Source organism: Mesocricetus auratus, unplaced genomic scaffold (genome assembly GCF_017639785.1).
Source record: "Mesocricetus auratus isolate SY011 unplaced genomic scaffold, BCM_Maur_2.0 Super-Scaffold_4256, whole genome shotgun sequence".
NCBI classification, from domain to species: domain Eukaryota; kingdom Metazoa; phylum Chordata; class Mammalia; order Rodentia; family Cricetidae; genus Mesocricetus; species Mesocricetus auratus.
The window spans coordinates 23424716-23446001 of NW_024429182.1; the positions used below are offsets into that span (position 1 = coordinate 23424716).

General features: G+C 44.6%; 1 protein-coding gene and 1 long non-coding RNA gene across 5 annotated transcripts in view; one reads left to right on the forward strand and one right to left on the reverse strand.

Annotated features, from left to right (window-relative positions):
- The window catches only part of Exoc6 (exocyst complex component 6), a 145052-nt gene extending 124052 nt beyond the window's left edge, over nucleotides 1-21000 (reverse strand). Inside the window, exon 1 of one of the 4 annotated variants that reach the window (XM_021224794.2) lies at nucleotides 20850-20991. In XM_021224794.2, the coding sequence (XP_021080453.2) occupies nucleotides 20850-20977 (128 nt within the window). In that variant the 5' untranslated portion in view covers nucleotides 20978-20991. Of the gene's footprint in view, nucleotides 1-6770; nucleotides 6934-20849 lie in introns of those variants that run through there. The other 3 variants (XM_005063646.4, XM_021224805.2, XM_040744970.1) reach the window with 3 other exon arrangements.
- LOC121140280 lies at nucleotides 13353-19813 on the forward strand. The gene is made up of 2 exons (XR_005877064.1): nucleotides 13353-13686; nucleotides 19036-19813. It is a non-coding gene; the product is annotated as an uncharacterized LOC121140280 (long non-coding RNA).
- Nucleotides 21001-21286: the final 286 nt, after the last annotated feature.

The following is a 21286-nucleotide window of genomic DNA, read 5'->3' on the forward strand; positions in this document are numbered from 1 at the left end:
CCTCATATTCTACTTCCCTGGCGGCTAAATGGCATCTCCCTGACTCCGCCATTCTTTCTCTCTGTAACTCTATTTGGATTTCCTGCTTAGCTACAGTCTGCCAGGCTATTAGTCAAAACAGCTGTATTCATCAACCAATAAAGGCAACACATATTCACAGCATACAGAAGGACATCCCACATTGGGGCCTTACTGGAAGAAGTACATCACTGGGCGAGCTTGTGGGGGTGGTTTACAGCCTTGTCCTACTTGCTATTCTCTTTGTTTCCTGTGTGGGGTTTAAAATGTGATCACCCCGCTTCCTACTCTTGCAGCCAATCCATGCCTTCCCCATGAGGACTCTATCCTTCTGGAACCATAAGCTAAAACAAACCTTTCTTCCTTAAGTTGCTTTAGGTTACATTTTATAACAGGAACACAAAAACTAACAAAGTCCAACAAAATCAGTGGGGGAAACAGTTTAGCTGTGAATGATAAAACTTTAAATAAGATAATAGTCAAAAAGTTGGCATCCATGTCTAAGGGTATATCTCAGTGCTAGAGTATTTGCCGAGTTTGCACAAGACACTGGGTAGTGAGAAGGGGTGTAGGTACAAAGATCTGTGGAGGGAGGGAGGGAGGGAGTGTGTGTGTGTGTGTGTGACTTAGCTGTCACTATACAGTAATATCTGAAATAATTATAGCGAAGGGTTTATTCTGGCTCAGTCTGGGAAGTCACTGCTTTGGGCTGTGACAAGGCAGAGCACTGTGGTGGGAAACAAGGCAGAGCAAATCTACTCTCCTCAACAGCCAGAAAGCAAAAGAGGAAGAGGTTGGGGTCCCACAGCACCCTTCTAGGCCATGTCCCCAGTGACCCAAGTACTTCTCATTACATCCATGTGATGGCTTTCTTGGTTGTGAACACGACTACACCCGGAATTAATTAAAACCCGAATGCCTGGGCACACCTGTGAGGGATTTTTCTTAATTAAATCATTTGGAGTGGGAAGAGTCACTTCTAATCCACATCTCTGAACTGGGAAGACCCACCTTTAATTTGGGCCATGCCTTCAGCTGGCAGCCTATACCAGGATGGAAGGAACCCTTGTTCTCACTGGCAAGTCCACTCCTTCACTGGCATTACAGCCTACTTCTTTAGGAATCCAGAGTATAATGAAGACTAGTGAGACATCCAGCCTCGTGGACTAAATAAACTACTGGATTCTTGGACCTCCCATTGGTAGACAACCATTGTTGGACTAGATGGACCACAGCCTGTAAGCCATTCTAATAAATCTCCTTTCTCCCTATATATAGATTCATTCTGTAAGTTCTGTTCCTCTAGAGAACCCTAACACACTCCACCTCCTAAAGGCTTCACCACTTTCCAATAGAACCACCCTAGGAATAAAGCCTCTAACAAATAAACCACAAACAAACAAACCACAGCAATATGCGCTTATTGTGTGTGTATAAAACCAATAGCAAGACATAAGAAGACTCATTTAAAATAACAAAAAAACCAAATGCAGTCATAATGCTACTTAATGATAGGACTATGTTCTTCATAGGTCTCACCCCCTTCACCTCCTCTCTCCCTCCCTCGTTTCCTTTTTTTTTTTTCTTTTTCTTTTTCTTTTTTTTTTTTTGGTGGTACTACGGCTTCAACTCAGGGCTTCAACGCACATTAAAAAATACCCTATAACTGAGTTAAATCCCCAATTCACCGGCTATGTTCTAAGAAATGCATTGTGAGATGAGTTTATCATGGAATGAACACAAAACCAAGTGGCACAGCCTACTACACATCTAGCTACATATTTTTAATTTCTTTTATTGTTTTTTTTCTTTTTTACTTTTTGGTTGAAAAATAAGACACAGGAACATAAGTCAATGGGACACCACCTGCTTAGCAAGCAGGAGACCTTAGCTGGATACCAACTATCACACACAACAACAGAAAACACACACACACACACACACACACACACACACACACACACACACACACGAGCCTAGGTCTACCTAGGACCATGGATGGCAGTATCTTTCACCTCCACATCCTGCCGCACCGGAAGGTCTTGGGGGCAACACCACCATACACGGAGCTGTGATCTCCTTTAACAACAATGCTTCACCTCCTAGGACCTAACACCGCCTTACAGCTTCCTTACACAGAAAAAGCTGAATCTAAAATGGTGACTTGGGCCTAGAGTATGGCTCAGGAGTTATGAGTGTCTATTGCTCATCCAGAGGACCCAGGTTCAGTTCCCAGTGCCACAGATGCCTCACAACTGCCTGTAACTCCAGTTCCTAGAGAGCCAACACCTTCTTCAGTTCCTGCAGGCACCTTTATTCATATGGTACACTAATCTAAGGCAGGCACGAACACATACACATAAATAAAAAATAAAACTTTTTAAAGAATAAAACAATTTTCAAAAGTGTAAATAATAAACCTCTAACAGCCTCTTTAAAAGTATATAGTTGGCCAGGCGGTGGTGGCGCACGCCTTTAATGCCAGCACCCAGGAGGCAGAGGCAGGCAGATTTCTGTGAGTTCAAGACCAGCCTGGTCTTCAGAGTGAGTTCCAGGATAGCCAGGGCTGCTACACAGAAACATCCTGTCTTGAAAAAAAGCATACAGTTGTACAATCTTTACTTTTATTTATTTATTTATTTTGGTTTTTACCAGACAGGGTTTCTCTGTATTGTTTTGGAAGCTGTCGGTCCAGCCCAGCCTCGAACTCACAGAGATCCGCCTGCCTCTGCCTCCCGAGTGCTGGGATTAAAGGCATGCGCCACCACCGCCCGGCTCAATCTTTACTTTTATATATCTTTACTTTTATATGACCAGCAGCATAGTAGATCTCTTTACCACAGCCTCACCACAAATATGACATTGATGCATTGTACTATGACATCACCACAATGATGAAATTACTATCTAACAGGAAGTTTCCAACTCCCTTACAATCTTATGGAACTACCATCATGAAGTCTGTCATTAATCAAAATGTCTCTACAAGGCACATGACTACAACTATACACCTAATCTTTTTTTGTTTTGTTTTTATTTTGTTTTGTTTTTCCAGACAGGATTTCTCTGTGGCTTTGGAGGCTGTCCTGGAACTAGCTCTTGTAGGCCAGGCTGGTCTCAAACTCACAGAGATCCTCCTGCCTCTGCCTCCCAAGTGCTGGGATTAAAGGCATGCGCCACCAACACCTGGATGCCCCAGTAGTTTTGATATGAGACACATTCATTGGTCAAAAGTTGAAATTGTGACCCATAATTAAAAATAATACTAGGAAAAACGGTGACAGAGAATGAAACTGTGCTTTTGTGTGTTTTTAACGGTTTTTTTCCAGAGTTGGTGGTCAATCTTTGTAACCTCAACACTCAGAAAGCTGATAGAAGAGGATTATCATGAATTTCAGGCCCGTCTGGGCTACACAGTGTTTCAGGGGGGTAAAAAAAGAGTAACTATCAGTTTTTTCCTCTTCCACACTCTGAAAACTTACAGAAATAAGTCCACAAAGCTTTTGTTTATATGGATTACAGCTAACACTATTCCTGCATTGAAATTAAAATGAGGACCAGCAAGATGGCTCAGTAGGTAAAAGCACTTGCTGTACAAGCCTGGCAGGCTGAGCACAGCCCCTGGAATCCAAATAAAGCTTGTGACTTCCACATACACACAATGGCACGTGCCCATGCACACCAAGTACACACACACACACTCACACACACACACAACACACACTCACACCCACACAGGAGGGTATATCACATACACACACAACCATAGTAAGTTACATCAAAGTTTTAAAAAATTAAACCCATATGAGGACATGCTAACACGCACTGTAATTCCAGCATTCTGGAGACAGAAACAGAATAATTACTTGAGCTCAAGAAGTTGGAGACCATTCTCAGTAACACAGAGAGACCCCCCTCATCAAAGGGAAAGAAAGAGAGGGACAGAGGGATGGAAGGAGATGAAATAGAAAAAGAACTTATTGTAGAATTGGATTGTTCTATCGTGAAAAGTAAGAACTGCCATGACAGGCTCTGTGTAAGCTGGAGAATCAGGACAAGGAACACAATTCCGAGGAAAACAGAAGGCCTGGGAACCACAGGAACTCCTATGAGTTCACGAGTACAGGATTCCAGAAGCTCCAGTGCCCAAAGACAGAAGATCTGTGCCCCAGCACAGGAGGAGAGAACTCAGGGGCTGGAGGGAAAGCTCACAGTTAAGAACACTGGCTCGTCTTCCCAGGTCCAATTTCCAGCCCCACATGGGGACTCATAAGCATCTATAACTCCAGCTCCTAGAGACCTGACACCCTTGGCACCAGGCTCATATGTAGTGTAGACACACATGCAGGAAAAACAGTCATACCCATAAAATAAAATAAAATAAAATAAAATAAAATAAATTCCGAGAGAGAACAAGGGAGAACTCAGCTTTCCTCTGCTATTTCTGCTAGACCCTGCTCAGCTCATCAGATGAGGTACACCGGTATTGGTGAGGTGAAAATAACTGAGAGATCTACAGCAGGAATCACGACCCTACCTATAATCCAGTTCTTTCTTTCTGTATTTTCTTTTCTTGTTTTTTCTGTTTTGTTTTGTTTTTTGAGCCAGGGTTTCTCTGTGGCTTTGGAGGCTGTCCGGGAACTAACTCTTGTAGACCAGGCTGGTCTCAAACTCACAGAGATCCGCCTGCCTCTGCCTCCCAAGTGCTGGGATTAAAGGCATGCACTGCCACCATCCAGCTATAATCTAGTTCTTAACAACAAAAAAAATCTGATGTAACACTGACATCCCATAAAAGCTTTACGGTAGGCACCTGCACAGTCACTAGATTACTCTCTAGTATACATCGGAACCTTTGAATATCTCCCCAGCCAACCTAAATGTAGGGTACACTAGTGTTTCATTGGTTTCGAAGAAAAACCATTGTTTTAGTGGTGCAAACCTGTAATCCCCACAGTTGGGAAACAGAAGCAGAGCATGCTACAAATAAATTCAGGACCAGCCTGGTCTATTTAGCAAGCTCAATACAGCCAGGCTACACAGCTATTTTGTCTCAAATTAATCCCCCTCCAAAAAGCTCCTACTCTTACTTAGACAATATTCAATTTAAAATTTAACCAGGAATGGTGGCACAAACCTTTAATCTCAACATGCAGAGGTAGATCTCTATGAGTTCGAGGCCAGCCTGGTCTACACAGTGAGTTCTAGGACAGCCAGGGCCATATAGTGACACAGTCTCATTTTTAAACCTGGTGACCTCTACTGCTATGGGGTGATGGGGTTATTTGTAGGGTCCAACAAAGAGACTTGATTTCCAGCCTCCTGAACACCAGGAGTCACACAACAAAATAAGGACTCATTTTCCATTCCACCCTTATTGGATGGGCAACTACCAAAAACAAAAGTACATTTTCTGATCTGTGGCAAATAAAAGCAGTACTGAATCACAAAGCAATTGCTTCCTGAACAACTTAAGAAATGGCTATCCTTCTACGAGACTGGGGTCCTTCAGTAGAATCTAGAGTCACCAAGTTTCCTTGGAATCTGATTCATATTTTTACTAGTATATATGAAAGTTTGGTGAAAAGATTCATGTAAGTAAAATTTTTAAAAAGCACTAATGAGGCCTTCCCATATCATAGCAGAACTCTGTATAATAAAAACATATAACCTGTCTATTGAGGTAATGACCCAGCAGAGAACAGGCAAGGTCTCTCATATTTTGAGCTTTCTGGGCATCTAAACACTCCTTCCCATTCTACAAATACGGAAACAGGGCCAAGGGGGTTAAACGATTTTTGGAGTCATCGGTGGCAGGTCTATGGGAAGGAAACCAAGTACACCAGATGAACTGGAACTCTGAGGTAGTGAATTTGCAACTCGAACTGACTTCATTTTATCTATACTTAACGTCGAGAAAACAGAGTTCCGTTTTCAGGAAGTGTAGCCTGAAGAAAGACTATTGACAAGGCACAACTCGACTCAAATTCCCTAAAAAAACAAGTTCATTCATACTAACTGCAAAACACAAGACCTTAATTCTTGAAGAGTGTCTAACCTACTGTTAATGGTTCTGTACCCGTACCAACTAATATTCTATTGGGAAGATTCATTACCTGGTACTATTCCTAAACAGAGTGGGTTAGGATCCATTTTAAAAATAAAGTGAAAATGTAATGCAAAATTAAACATAATGCTTGTCAATAAGTAAAAGCTTCCTGTCCCAAGAGCATCGTCACCCCAGCGTGAACCCAAGCCATCGGCTCCTCCCCTGCAGCCCACGCTCGCGTCTCGCCGGAGGAGAAAGGTGCTGCAACGGGGGAGAAAGGTGTCGGCGTCTCCCGCTCAATTTCAATTCTCCCACGCCCGGAGCAGTCAGTCAGTGCGCCTGGGTTTCCTCCAGGGCGCAACTTGGCACCCGGGTCAGTCACGCCGGCCGCCGGCAGGTGACCTTCGTCCCCAGCACAGAGCCGACAGCCTCGCCGCAGACACAGCGCTTGGGTCAGGGCCTTGGCACACCAAGGCCCCAGGCTGGGGCGGCTCCCCGGGTCAGAGACACCCCAGCAGCCACACCCACAGGCGACGCGGTGACAGGTGCCCCGGCCCTCCGGGTCCCGCAGCCCACGAGCGCCCGCCCCCGCGCGCACCACCTGTCGGGCCAACGCGCGCGCACCCGGCAGCAGTCGCCCCGCCCGGCTCCTAAGGAGTCCCTAGCCAGGGCGGCCCGAAAGTGCAGCAGATGAAAGCTTTACCGGAGGGTGGGCCCTACGCAGGCGGTGTCGGTGCTTTCGATCTCCTGCAAGATCCGCTCGTGCTCCGGGACCGTGCCCAGAGCCTCGCCGCCCTCCGCCATCTTGGCTGGCAGCGGAGGCACCGGCCGAGCGCGGCGCCGCCCGGACCACAGGAGCGAGCGGCAGGTGGCGCAAGCGCGGCGAGGCTCTGCGGGGCGGGGTTTGCGGGGAAGGGCGGGGCTTGCTAGGGTGGGGCGCAGAGGGTGGGGTCCGCCCCTGGGGAGGTAGCGCTGACCCTAGGGGAAAAGGCCACCGCCTTCTGTTTTCCTCGCGACCCGCCCTGGTTATCTAGACCCGTATATTAGTGTAGCACTTGCCAGAGCTCAGCTGCGCGCTGCAGGTACCTTAGCAATGTGGAGGCGGCCCTTAGTCACGCTTACTCTGTGATAGAAGCTACCAGAGAGCCTGATGGGCTTTCAATAGTGGGGAGTCAGGCCGGGCGGTGGTGGCACACGCCTTTAATCCCAGCACTCGGGAGGCAGAGGCAGGCGGATCTCTGTGAGTTCGAGGCCAGGCTGGACCGACAGCCTCCAAAACAATACAGAGAAACCCTGTCTCGTTAAAAAAAAAAAAATAGTGGGGAGTCAGAGAGAGGCAAATGCTCTCGCGAAAATCAAAACTGAGTGTGGGTCGTAAAGATTTATTTTAGGAACGAACAAAAATTCTATATCACGAGTTGCCCCGAATAGATCGTGTCCTCTTCCTGATGCAAGTTCACTGAGGTTAGTCATATTGGACATCAACTATTAAACATCAGGAAAAAAGAAGAACAAGAAAAGGCACTTGCTGTCAGGATAAAAAGAAGCCTAGGGCAAAGTCTCATTTAGTGGCAAAGCTCTTGACCTCAAGTGCTCCCAGATAGTGGTAGCTGGGGGTGGAGGTGGGGATGTGCTTGAAAGAAATGGCAGGTGACTTGAGCAAAGGAATCATGTGGAAAAAGAGTGTTGCTTAACAACCTGTATCTAGGACATCGTGTAAACCTGTTTGTCACGATCAAAGCAATGTTGGAAGATTAATCAGAAAAGAGTTCAAACCTACCCTGAGGGACAACTATTTTCTGGCTCCCATTAATCCAGGAGCTTTGAGCTTCCCTCTGAGTCAGACAGGCTTTGCTCTAGGCAGCTGCCAGACTCGCTCCCTTTCCTGGGCCTCTCCTGCACGCATTTCTCCTTCTTCCTCCCAATAGGAGGATGGAATTGCGTAATAGCCTAAAACATGAGCTCTGAAGAGGAGTGTCCCAAACCACATTGGCGTCACCTCACAGCCTGTGACAGCCGGCAAAACATAATCCTTTTCTTTCTCAGTTTCCCCATCTATAAATACCAATAACAGCAGTGTCTATCTTATGCTGCTATCCTGGGTTATATTTACTACTGTTATTTCTGTAACAAATTACCACGAAAGTCAGAGCTTACAATGACTCAAGTGTATTCTCTTAGGAGTCTCACTGAGTTACAATCCAGGTGCCAACACATCTGCATTTATTTCCAGACTCTGGAAAAAAAATTTGTCCCTTTGCTTTTCCAGCTTCTAAATGCTATTACACCCTTTGCTGTGGCTTTCTCACTGTGTGGCTCTGGTAGCCTGGAACTCACTCCATGGACCAAGCTGGCTCTGAACTCACAGATATCTGACTGCCTCTGACTCACAAGTACTGGGATTAGGGGCGTGTGCCACCATATCCGCCTTGTGGTTTTTTTTTTTCCAAAAAGATTTACTTATGTGTACTACTGTTTCTCTATATGTGTGTCTGTGCACCAAGTAAAGTGCTCACTGAGGTCAGAAGAGAGTGTCAGATCGCCTGCCACTGGAACTCTAGTTGTTACCCACCACGTGAGTGCTAAGAACCAAAGCCAGCTCCCTTGCTAGAGCAGCCAGTGCTCTTAACCGCTAAGCCATCTCTCCAGCCAAGTGTCATTCATTTCACATACCTGAGTGTTCAGTGCACAATGGCTTGGGAAACCAGAGAATCTGCTACACCTGACAGTGCATTTCATCAGAAACCAAACCCGTTGCTAGTCCAAGTGAAGCCACCAAAGCCTCACTTCTCTTCCCGCTGTCTTGATGGTGCAAGGGAATACAGCCTTCAATGGGAAATCCCATCTCCTTGTGCTTCCAGAATATGAATGGCAAAAAAAAGTCTCTTCTCTGGACGACCACTATTGTCACACAGTGTTAAGGTCCTAGAGTTCATATAACTTTTGAGTTTTTTTTTCCTTCACCTACTGATAATTCCTCATAGGAATTCTAAACATAGCAGAGAAAGCTTTGGGAACTTTTTTTCATTAAAACCAAACAAAGTTGTAGTTCTGAAGTAACTGAAAAATTTAGGATGAGTTAGAAAGAAATGGTCCAAATAGGTCTAGACAAAGGGCAGAAGGTAGCTGCCCTGCGATTGGTACCAATTAGAAATGTAAACTATGAAATTATTTGCTTTTTGTTTTGTGTTTGTTGTTTGTTTTCCAAAACAGGGTTTCTCTGTGTAGTTCTAACTGTCCTGGAACTCACTCTGTAGACCAGTCTGACCTCAAACTCAGAGATCTGCCTGTCTCTGCCTCCCGAGCGCTGGAATTAAAGGCATGTGCCACCGCTGCCTGGTTTAAACTGTAAAATTATTAGCAATTTCTTCAAAGTTGCTTTTTGTGTGTTGACATTAAACATGCCATAATGCTGTTGTATTTAGTCGTCTTGATAGAAGCCTGTGCTGCAGGGTAGAAGATCAAATGCAACCCCTGATGCCCGAGTCTATCAAGAGCTCCAATGTGAGAGACACTGTTTATGAACTTCTGTCAGAGGCTACACATCTCATGGCTATTCATACAAATGGGTCTTTATTAAAAACAAGTTAGACTTCCCTCCGCAGACTGCTTCTCCAACTACTGAGGCAGTCCTGTCTGGTATTAGCACACCCTAACTGCAGGCAGTCCTGTCTGGTATTAGCACGCCCTACTTCTAGGTTCCACTCTTGAAAAGGGAAAAGAAAACTGAAAACTAAGTCACGAAAGAATGAGGACAAATTTTCTCTTTCCTACAAAGAAATAAATGTCTAGTTCCTGGTAAAGCAAATTACAGAGCATCTTGGTTCAGAAAGTATGCATGACCAGAATGCATTGCTCCATAGAGTAAAGCCAACGGGCATGTTGGACAGACCAGCTTGCTGTTAGCCACTGCCTCCTGCTGAGGTATTCCTCTCCTAAGCATTGGCGACACAGACTTTTTCCCTTCCCTTTGAAATCTTGACACCGTCTCTCCAAACCCAGTTCCAAATGCTCCCCTTGGGAAGTAGGGCTGCTTGAAGCCGCCTCTTACTGGGCCCCTTTCCTCCCCTGATAGAGAAGTTGCCTCACTCCAGTACTATGTATGCTGTCTTCTGCACAATCTAGGACAGAAGGAAGTCAGTCCACTGACCACTTCTCCTTCGAAAGCAGCTTTTGTTGCTTCCTCTCTGTGGCCTTGGACAGTTCTATTAGTGCCTAAAGGGTTTTGCTTTATATTTTGTTTGTTTTGTTCTGGTTTTGTTATTGGTTTTTGCTAAGAATTTAAAACTAACTGTGTTTATAACTAAGTTTTCTGTCTTGGATTTTGTTTTGGTTGTTTGGTTGGTCAGTCAGTTGGCTGGTTGGTTGTTTTTTACTAAATTAAGGGTCTGGAAAATACCACAAGCATGCTGGGTAAGTGTCACACTTTTTTTTTTTTTTCGAGACAGGGTTTCTTTGTGGCTTTGGAGGCTGTCCTGGAACTCGCTGGGTAGACCAGGCTGGTCTCGAACTCACAGTGATCCACCTGCCTCTGCCTCCCGAGTGCTGGGATTAAAGGCGTGCGCCACCAACACCCAGCCCAAGTGTCACACTCTTGACAGTGTAACAGAATTTGCTTGTTGGAAACAGAGGCCATGGCAAAGCTCCCCACCTCCCACCACACCCAACTCCCAGGAGAGGATCAGTAACCTGTCTCAAAGCTAAACTTGTCTATATATTTTGGGTTTACTGATTCATGGCATATCCTGGTTCCTTCTGTATGAGTGTGTGTGTGTGTGTGTGTGTGTGTGTGTGTGTGTAAGAGAATATATGTGTCTGTAAGAGTGTGTATAGAGTTTGTATTTGTGAGAGAGAGTGTGTGACAGTGTGTGTGTGACAGTGTGTGTATATTTATGTAAAAGAGAGTGTGTGTTTTGTGTGTGAGAGTGTGTATGTATATGTGTGTGTGAGAAAGAGAATGTGTGTGTGAGAGAGATGTGTGTGTGACAGAGTGTATGTGTGTGACAGAGTGTGTGTGTGTGTGTGTGAGAGAGAGAGAGAGAGAGAGAGAGAGAGAGAGAGAGAGAGAGAGAGAGAGAGAGAGAGTCCATGTGAGTGTAGCTGCACTCTTGTGAAAGTCATAGGACAGCCTGGGGTGTTGGTTCTCACCCTGCACATGTTTTGAGACAGAGCCTCTTTGTCTTTCACCATTGTATTCACCAGTCAGCTGACTTGGGAGCTTGCAGGGTGGCTCCTGTCTCTACCTCCCCTCTCACAACAGGACCACAGAGATTACAGGGCCACCAGGCTACTGGACCCAGCTTTACATCCGTTTGGGGGATTTGAATTTAGGGCCTTAAGCTTACACATAAGCCCTTTACCTATCTTCCCAGATAAGCTCCAGGGTCTTTATCTTTCCCTCCTGGCACTGAAGAGCAATCCTAGGTCCTCCCTTGGCTCTCATTCCTTCCTGTGTGCGATGAACCTGAGTTACAGCCACAGACCTGGGTGGTCTGGCAACACTGCCCTGAGCCACATCCCACTAGCTCACCTGCACACGTCAATCATGTGTAAGTATAAGGAATACGGAGAGGAGGGTGGGGAGCTTGTCCAAGGGCACATGGTTCCGTTAGCTGCTCTGAGGGGCGGGATGCAGAGGCTAGGGCACTCGCAATGGATAGTAACTGCTGGAGACCCACCCAAAAATCTCTCCTCAGTGAGGGGAAAGATAAACCAAGAAGATGCCAGGAAGACTGTCACAGTGGTATCTCATTCTCTGTCCAGCATGAAATTAACCAGCCAAATGCAGATTTGACATGGGAAACCTGTAGTCATTAAAAACTTGCACTTTAAGCCGGGCGGTGGTGGCGCACGTCTTTAATCCCAGTACTCCAGAGGCAGAGGCAGGCGGATGTCTGTGAGTTAGAGGCCAGCCCACAGAGCAAGTTCCAGGACAGCCTCCAAAACAATACAGAGAAACCCTGTCTCGAAAAACAAACAAACAAACAAAAAACTTACACTTTAACCACTCTTCTCTAAACTAAGCCGGGCTTAAGAAGACATCTCCTTTAAGAGAATACAGGAAGCAGGTGACCTAGTCAGGCACTTTAACTGCTTGGGGTCAAATTCCAAGTGACCTCTTAGTAGATATTAGGCTTCAGGGACTTCTTAACTTCTCTAAGCCTCAATTTCTTCAAATGGGGAGTAGGCACAATAAGGGTCCCTAGTGCATCAAATTGTGTGTGGATTAGAGAAAATATATGTATAGTGTTTAGTTAGAGTTCTATCAACATTGGCATTGGAGACTAAAATTACCAGGCATTTGTCACTTAGTAGGACAGCAATATAACTTCCTCCTTGATAAAATAAAAATAAAAAGCAAGGCATAATCATTCTTTTTCCTAACCACTGCCACAATTACATGGCTGGGCATCAGGACTCCCAGATCCTGTGCCTTGATATTTCTGAAAGTTTACTCAATAGAAACCTTATAAAATCTGTTTCCTGCTATCAAAGAGGAGGAAAATGGAATATGTCTTTATCTTAACCTCGTGGTTCCAGAAACACTTCATGGGGCCCTCTGAACCTAGTATTACGAAGGCACACATCTCTCCCTGTCCTGGGGATCAGTGCCCATCCCTTGAGGTACAAACCAAGGCATCTAGCTCCACTTCTAGACAATGCTCCTGAAGCAGACACCAGGACAACACTCACTGCCCAGGCAGAGTCTTGTGTGTACTTAACATTGGTTATGTGGGTGATTCAGATGTAACTATGTCCAGGTACCCTTAATGCTGTAAAAACCTGTTCCATGAGGGTAAGAATATTTCTACTAAAAACCCCTTCCTCCAGTGGAGAACCCTTTAATAAATGCATGATCTCTATGCTCTCAAGATTTGCTCACCTTGACAGGCAATGGTAGCTCACGCCTTTAATCCCAGCACTTGGGAGGCAGAGGCAAGTGGATCTCTGTGAGTGCGGGTTAGCCTGGTCTACAGAGCAAGTTCCAGGACAGCCAGGGCAACACAGAGAAATCCTGTCTTGGGGGTTACAAAAGAGATTTGCCAATGTCATTCTGCCGCTCCTTAAAGATATATGATTATAATATAATTGCAATATATAAAGAACTGTAACAAAATATAAACCCTACTGGCTCTAATAAATTAAGAGTTCCAGCTGGCTTCTAGATGATTCCAGATAGCCTGCCTCAAGGGTGAATCTCCAGCTTCCACTTTCTGAGTACAGTGACCCCAAGTGGCCATGCCTTGTAAGTGCATGAGAATAAACAACATAGGGACAGGGTGGATCCCTGCTGCAAACCCCTTGCACAGGAACCCGCACTCCCATTAAGCTCAGGACCCCAGCGTGGAGAACAATAGAAGGAAATCTGGCATTACAGCCAAATAAAATCAGTTTTTCATGAAACATGGGCCAGTTCTCAAAGGAGTTAGAAAGTAGTCAGCCCCAAGTTTGATTCACTCATCAACTGCTTTTATTGCATGGGTTTTGTTATTATTGTGGTTTCTGCAGTGCTGGGCAAGTGCTTGACCACTGAGCCACATCCCCAACCCCACGGCAATGGCTGACTACACAGTTTGCTTCAGTCAAGGATCCCAGACTGCCAAGTTACAATAAACGCAGTAAGTCACTGTCACCAACCCCTTCCTCCCTCCCTCCTCCCTCCCTCCCCCCTCTCTCTCTCGCTCTCTCTCTCTCTCCCTTTTCTCTCTCCCTCTTTCTTCTTCTCCTCCTCCTCCTCCTCTTCCTCCCTTTTTAAAAGGCTACATGTATAGGTGTTCTACCTGAATGTATGTATATCTGTTCACCAAGTATGTTACTGGTACCCAAGGAGGCCAGCAGAGGGCATTGGATCTCCTGGAACTGAATTTACAGATGGTTGGGAACCACCACTCAGTATGGGTCATTGAACCTGGGGCTTCTATTAGAGCAGCCGATGCTCATAGCCACTGAGCTATCTTTCCAGGCCCCCTTCTTTCTTTCCTTCTGAATGCCTATTACTTCCTTATTTATACAGTTCTATGTACTGAACCCAGGGCCACCCATGCAATACTTAACCACTGAACTGTGCCTAGGGTTGGTTGATTTGTTGAGGGGAGAAGGTCTCATTTCCCCCAGGTTGGCCTCAAACGTATTGCATAGCAGAGAGCACGGATTGCAGGCATCCCCCAGCGCACCCAGTCTTACCCAGTGCTGGGAAGAGTGCAGAGCTTCAAGTATGCTGGACAAGCTCTACCAAGGGAGCCGTTTCCCTGACCTATGACATTTTCTTCTGAACGGTTTTTTTGAATTCCATCTTACACTCACAAAATGTAGTACAATATACAGCTCCAATTAGAGAATAAATGAGATAATAATATTGCCCTAAGTATTAAATATTGGTGAATATGATTTTTTTAAAGGAACACCTCTTTCCCTTGAATGTTATGCAGCCAAAATAAAATTTTCACTACTGCAAGTCTTTCTGAGTACTGGGACACCCAGATATAAATAAAACTTTTTTTATGTGTATGAGTGTTTGGTCCACTTGTATGTCTGTGTACCAGGTCGGAGAGGGCATTGGATCCCAAGGGACTAGATTTACAGATGACGTGTGTGCTGGGAATCAAACCTGGGTCCTTTGGAAGAGCAGCCAGTGCTCTTAACCTCTTAGCCATGTCTCCAGCCCAGAAACTCCTTTTAAAACAGTGAGATGAAGAGAAAGCTCAGTGGTTAAAGCGCTTGCTGCTCTTCCAGAAGAACTGAAATCGGTTCCCAGCACCCACATCAGGCAGCTCACAAACTGCCTATAACTCCAGCTCTCATGTGTCTGATACCTTTTTGGCCTCTGTGGGTACCCACACTCATATGGTATACACAGATACACACATCGACATATAAATAAAAAGTAAGTCTTAAAAAAAGAAAATACAAACTTCAGAAACACAAGAAAGTCAAAGTCTTTCTGAGCCTGATAGTGAGGTATTTAAAGGGGTTTTTATAAGGCTCTGTGGTCAGTGCAGAGTATCAAGATGCTGATATTCACATTGCCTGGTCGTGTGATTAAATTTTTTTTAAGAACTACAAAAGTCTTTTAAAAATTTCTCTTTGCTTGTGTTTGGAGAGATGGCTCAGAGGTTAAGAGCACTTGTGTTCTTGCAGAGGACCTGGGCTCCATTTCCAGCACCCACATAGCAGCTCACAACCACTGACTATAACTCCAGTTCCAGGAGAATGGGATGCTCTCTTCTGACCTCTGCAGGCACCAGGAATGGTCATGGTGCACAGACATACATGCAAACAAATACTCATACACAAGCCGGGTGGTGGTGGTGCATGCCTTTAATCCCAGCACTCGGGAGGCAGAGGCAGGCGGATCTTTGTGAGTTCGAGGCCAGCCTAGTCTACAAGAGCTAGCTCCAGGACAGTCTCCAAAGCCACAGAGAAACCCTATCTCAAAAAAACATTAAAAAAAAAACCTCATACACATAAAAACAAAAGTATTTTTAAAAACTTTATGATCTAATATTTCCCAGCTACTCAAGAGTTTCAAAAGGTTGTAAGTGCTGGCTTATTATGACTCTAAATTATGTATTAAAAATAAAGTGTATATGTGACACAGATGTATTATTGGAATATATGCCTCAGATGCAAACAATAGATGCAATGCCTAGCGTTTGCTAAGCATTTGCTATGCACCAAGCAAGCATTGTGCTAAGCTCTGCAGTCAATAACCCCTTGCAGTAAGTTGCATTGTACTTTCTGTGTCATAGCTCCAGAAACTAAAGCCAAAATCATACAAGCAGTGGATGTATGTGGTCTACATTAAAACCTAGATTTTACTTAAATCAACATACTTAATAGAATGAAAATAAAGCAGGAAATCTTACATTTCTGATAACACAAACAGCAAGAACATTCTGTATTAGTTAACTTTTTAATGTTAAGGTTTGAAGATATAAAAAATTGAGGCTATATTTACTTTGGAACTTAAAAAAAACACTCGTCTTTCCTTCTCTGAAAGCGTATTTGTTATCTTTATTCCTAAAAACATTCAAGTCAAAGAAATACGATATCCTGTTTGCTCTCAAACTGGTAAAACTTCACGCTCAGCTTTTGGAAACGTGCCCAAGGGAGTCTGTGAATACAAGTGTGAAACAATTATGCTATCACAAAACAATTACAAAAATTTCTTCTGGTACGTCATCCCGTACAATCCCTTTTCCTCCTATTTTTTCCCAGCCTTCTGAGGGCTCTGCCCCCACCTCTGCCCCTCCACCTCCCACTGACTTTGCAACACCCGCAGTTTGTCCTGACTTTCTTATCGGGGAGACTGTTCCAGCGACAAAACATAGGTTGACTTCTGAACCAAATCGCTTCAGACCTATTTTCAGTCTGTGCTGTGGTTCTGAGAACACACCTGCAGGACCTCAGGAGGTTTAAGGAACCCCAGGCAACATCCGGCCGTTCAGGGTGTGTCTGGCGGTTGAGGCCTAGTGTCAGGAAGTTCTAATGTGAATATGGCAAACAGATGTGCAAACACTTCCATTGCCCTCTCCTAAAACCATAGCTACCATCACTAGCTTGTTAGGGTCATCCTCAAGACGAATCAGGAACAGTTGGCACAAATGATATGGTAGTTGAAATCTGTTGACCTTCCTTGCTCAAGGAGGCTATCAAGGTCGCTTACGAAAACAGGTACTAAGTTTTCTGAACATGGCTAAGATGGTAAGCCTCCCAGGGACAGCCATTGATTGGTGGGGGGGCATGTCCCCTAGAGGGAGAAGCTGGCATGGAATCAGGTAGGTCTAAGCTAAATAGAGGGACAGGAGTAAACACCAAGGCTGCTGAACAGAATGAAAACATCCTCTGGATGTTAGTTACGTGTCTGACTGTGGCATGGTGCAAACGATGTGCTCAAAACAAAAGGACACTGACAGCAAAGCCAATTCAAAGCCCGACCTGGTGAGCTGCCCCTGCCGCCATTACTGCCAGCCAGGAGATGCTCAATGTCCAGCTAACCTGTGCTAGGACACTGCCTGGTAGCAGCACGTTTTCCCTTCCATCTCTCCTTTTCTCTTCAGTCATCATCCCCGTGGCTGTCATAGTTTTGGTTCTGTTGCAATAATAAAATACCTTTGTAAGAAACAACTCTGGGAGAAAGAATTTCGCTTAGCTTCCAATTCCAGGTTACAGTGTATCATACAGGATGGATAGTTACAGTGGCGAGAGCTTGAAGTAGCTAGCCATGCCCACAGTCAAGAAACAAGAGAAATGAATGCATGACTGCTTAGTGCTCAGCTGGCTTTTTTTTTTCTTTATTCTTTTTTTTTTTCTCCTTGTAGCTCTGCCTGTCCTGGAACTCACTCTGTAGACCAAGATGGACTCAAACTCACAGAGATCCACCTGTCCCTGCCTTCCTGAGTGCTGGAATTAAAGGCATGCACCACCAACACTAGGCACTTTATTTATTCTAGTACAGTCCAGGGTCCCAAACCAGGGGATAGAAGCACATACTTTTAGGCTAGGTACATCCCACCTCGAGCAAGACAAGAGAACCACCCACAGACACAGTACCCACTGAGCTAGATAGTCCCTTACTGATACTCTCTTCTTCCCCGGTGATTCTCCATTCTGTCAAGTTGACAATTAAAACTAACCACCACCATGGCTAATATGAAACTCTACTTTCCTACGCTGGAATTTTATGCTCCAACTCAATTTGTACAGCTATAATGGGCATTTCACGGGTTAGTCAAATCCTGGGGTAGCGTAGTGTCTCAGCTCTCAAACTCTCTGTCTCCTTCAAACAGCACAGCAGCCAATGGTACCATATGTCATACATGCAATGAAAATTAACATAGGGCCTTAGAACCGTGTGGTTCTTGGCCATTCTTCCAAAAAGGAAGGCAAGATGCTGGCCCAAGGGTCTACTAAGGGCAGGAGGAAGGGGAGCAGCTTGCTCAAATCAAGAAGTGGGGGATTACAAGGTCATCTGTGGTTCCTGCCTGCAGACTTCCTGGTCTCTAGGACCCACTCACGACTCCCCAGGTAGACCAGGCTCACTCTCCCATATGATGCGGCAGGGGAAGCGAATGTGCCTGGGACATTCGCTTGCTTTGCAAAGAGCTACTGAGTCATCCTTAAGTGACACTGGTAGAGATCATGTGAGCTCCTATGCTGCTCTTCAACAGGGCACCTCAAATTCCTGCCTGAAAAATAAAGAGGCAGAGAGAAGACAGTGACAGAGTTTAGGATGTTTGCAGAAAAGGCTTCCTTTTCCCCCCATGGTAGGGAAAATGAGTAGGAGAATTCTCAGGTGTTTCCCTGCCTCGATTTCTGCACACAGGTATTTGCCTGGGAAAGTGTCACAGATTCCTAGCCTGATCGTCTCGGTGTCCTAACCCTTCCCTCACTATCCAGGACCTCACAATGAGACATTTTTCTTCTTGCGGGCAGTCTTCTTCCGTTTAAGTCCTTCCTCTCTGCCTGTAGAGCTTGTAATTTTTCCTTTTTTAAAAAAAATTATTTATTTATTATGTATACAGTGTTCTGCCTGCATGTCTGCTTACGGGCCAGAAGAGGGCACCAGATCTCATTGTAGATGGTTGTGAGCCACCATGTGGTTGCTGGGAATTGAACTCAGGACCTCTGGAAGAGCATCTGATGCTCTTAACCTCTGAGTCCTCTCTCCAGCCCATGCTTGGAATTTTAAAAGTTTTGCCTCCCTCTCTCATGTGTTTGATTTTTTTTTTGCATTTGTTTTTACTTTTAGGTTGTTGGGTTTTTTTATTGTTACTATTTTTAGGTTGTTTTGTTTGAGATAGGGTCTCACTATGTAGCTCAGATCGGCCTGGAACTTTTGACCCTCTAGGCTTAGCCCCCTGAGTGCTAGGGTTATAGGCATCTGCCACTACAATGAGACTTGTTTCTTCCTTTCACTGAGATATCGACATTTTCTCTTGACTGTCTATTTTCTTTTGTCTCACAAGGATGGACATAGTCTGTACATTTTGCCCAGGACTGGGATACTGGAGAGGAAGTGGACAAGACCAGGGGTTGGAGGTCAAGGACTATCAACAGTATTCGAAGCAGAGACTGAAGAAACTGAATATGCTTAGGGGCCTTGACTCCCTGTCTTGTCTCCCGTACACTTCTAAACCAGCCACTGAGCAAAGGCACACACTTCAGAAGGCACTGGCTGGAACAGTCAGTGTGATCTACATGGAGAAAGCTCTTTTGCATCTACAACTATACATTGCCTATCCAAGAACCAGGCAGCAAGACACAGTAGTTTTCTGTGGGCCCAACACTGCCCCGAACCCTTTAAAGAGATCCAAACTGAAATGGAAACATGTAGCAGAAATGTATGCAAGCTTAAGCAGTACATTTTCTGAGAACAAAGAAAAGACATAAAGATGTTCTCCCTTTTAATCTATAAACATAATCCAACAAATACTGACTGCCTGCCACATGCAGCAATCGGCATTTGTTCCCATGCTGTCAAGTGTCAGGTACAGACAGTCAGAGATGATGAAATGTTTAAAGCTACCCTTTTAACACACAGACCCGAGTTTTCATTTTAATCCCAGGCTTGAACCGTGCCAGTGGCTGCCCATATTACCAAAGAGGCTATTTTTAGGTCTTACAGGGAAATAAAAAGCATTTAGCTAACATGCCACTCAAGAGAACAATACAAACCAAGCTGTGTTGTCCTGTACTGTGTTGTTCTGTAACCCAGATATAAATCGGTTCTGATGATATGTCTAATTTTTCTGGTCTTTTTTTCACTGAGATATTTTAGAGAAAACCACTGCATGGAAATTGAAGACCTAGTAGGAGATGATATCGGGTCACTTTCAATCACTTAAAAGTATTACAGTTTTAGTCTTGTGATCATGAATCAGGAAACAAACACGATACAAAGAAAAGGTAGATTCATTCTTATAATTTTGTTTTGTTTTTCAAGACAGGGTTTCTTTGTGTAGTTTTGAAGCCTGTCCTGGAACTCGCTCTGTAGACCTGGCTGGTATTGAACTCACAGAGATCCGTCTGCCTCTGCCTCCCAAGTGCTGAGACTAAAGGCCTGAGCCACCACCCACCCAGCTTAATTCTTATATCTTAAAGGATATGAAAACTTTGCTATTAAGTGTGTAGAGAACTGTGATTGTTTTTCAAAGTGTTTTTATTCTGTTATATTTAAAAAGTATACAAGAAGCCACACATGTTTAATCCAGGCACTCAGCAGGCAGAGGCTAGTGCCTCTCTGAGGTCCAGGCTAGCCTGAACTACAAAGCCAGTTCCAAGACAGTCAGGGCTACACAGAGAAACCCTGTCTCAAAAGCCAAAACAAAAAGAAAGAAGGGGCAGTGCAAGGAAGATATACACATGTCATTTTAGAGCCACTAAAACCTATAGAATTAGAGGCAGGCAATTTCTGTGAGTTCGAGGCCAGCCTGGTCTACAGAGTGAGTTCCAGGACAACCTCCAAAACAATATAGAGAAGCCCTGTCTCAAAAAACTAAATATATATATATATATATATATATATATATATATGTGTGTGTGTGTGTGTAGAGAGAGAGAGAGAGAGAGAGAGAGAGAGAGAGAGAGAGAGAGAGAGAGAATTTAAAGAATTGTGCATGTTTATAATCCTAGGACTCAAGAGGCTGAGACAAAAGGATAGCTGTGAATTTCAGGCCAGCTTAGGCTACAGAGTGAGACCATCTCAGGGCACAAAAAAAAAAAAGGAAAAGAGAGAAATGAAGTTAAAATAAATAAACTGTAAAATATAAAGGCAGCCTACCTTAAAGTAGCTTCAATGGGCAGCTCAAAAGATTGTATCTCAGCCAGGACATTCTCAAAGGCTTGCTCTGTGTCTGTGTCTTCTTCCAACATGATCCTGCATGCGCCTGACTTCTCAGCTGTAGACATTCCCTTTTATATGGGAATGGTTGTAATTTATACAATAAATGGTGTTTTCTCTCCAATTGCGAGTCTTCTCTGGTCACCCAAAGAAGCAACAAAAAGCAAGCTCACTGTCCGTCCTCATGCTATCAATGTCCTTGCTTCCAAGAATGCTGCACAGCTGTTACTGTCTCGTCTCTACTTACAACATTTTACTTATTATTAACCTTGACACAGTTCAGAAAGCTCCTGCCCACTGCCTGCTCTCTTTATCCACTTATTTCTCACAGACAGCAACTCTGAGATGGAACCAGAACCATAACCCCGTAAAATTAA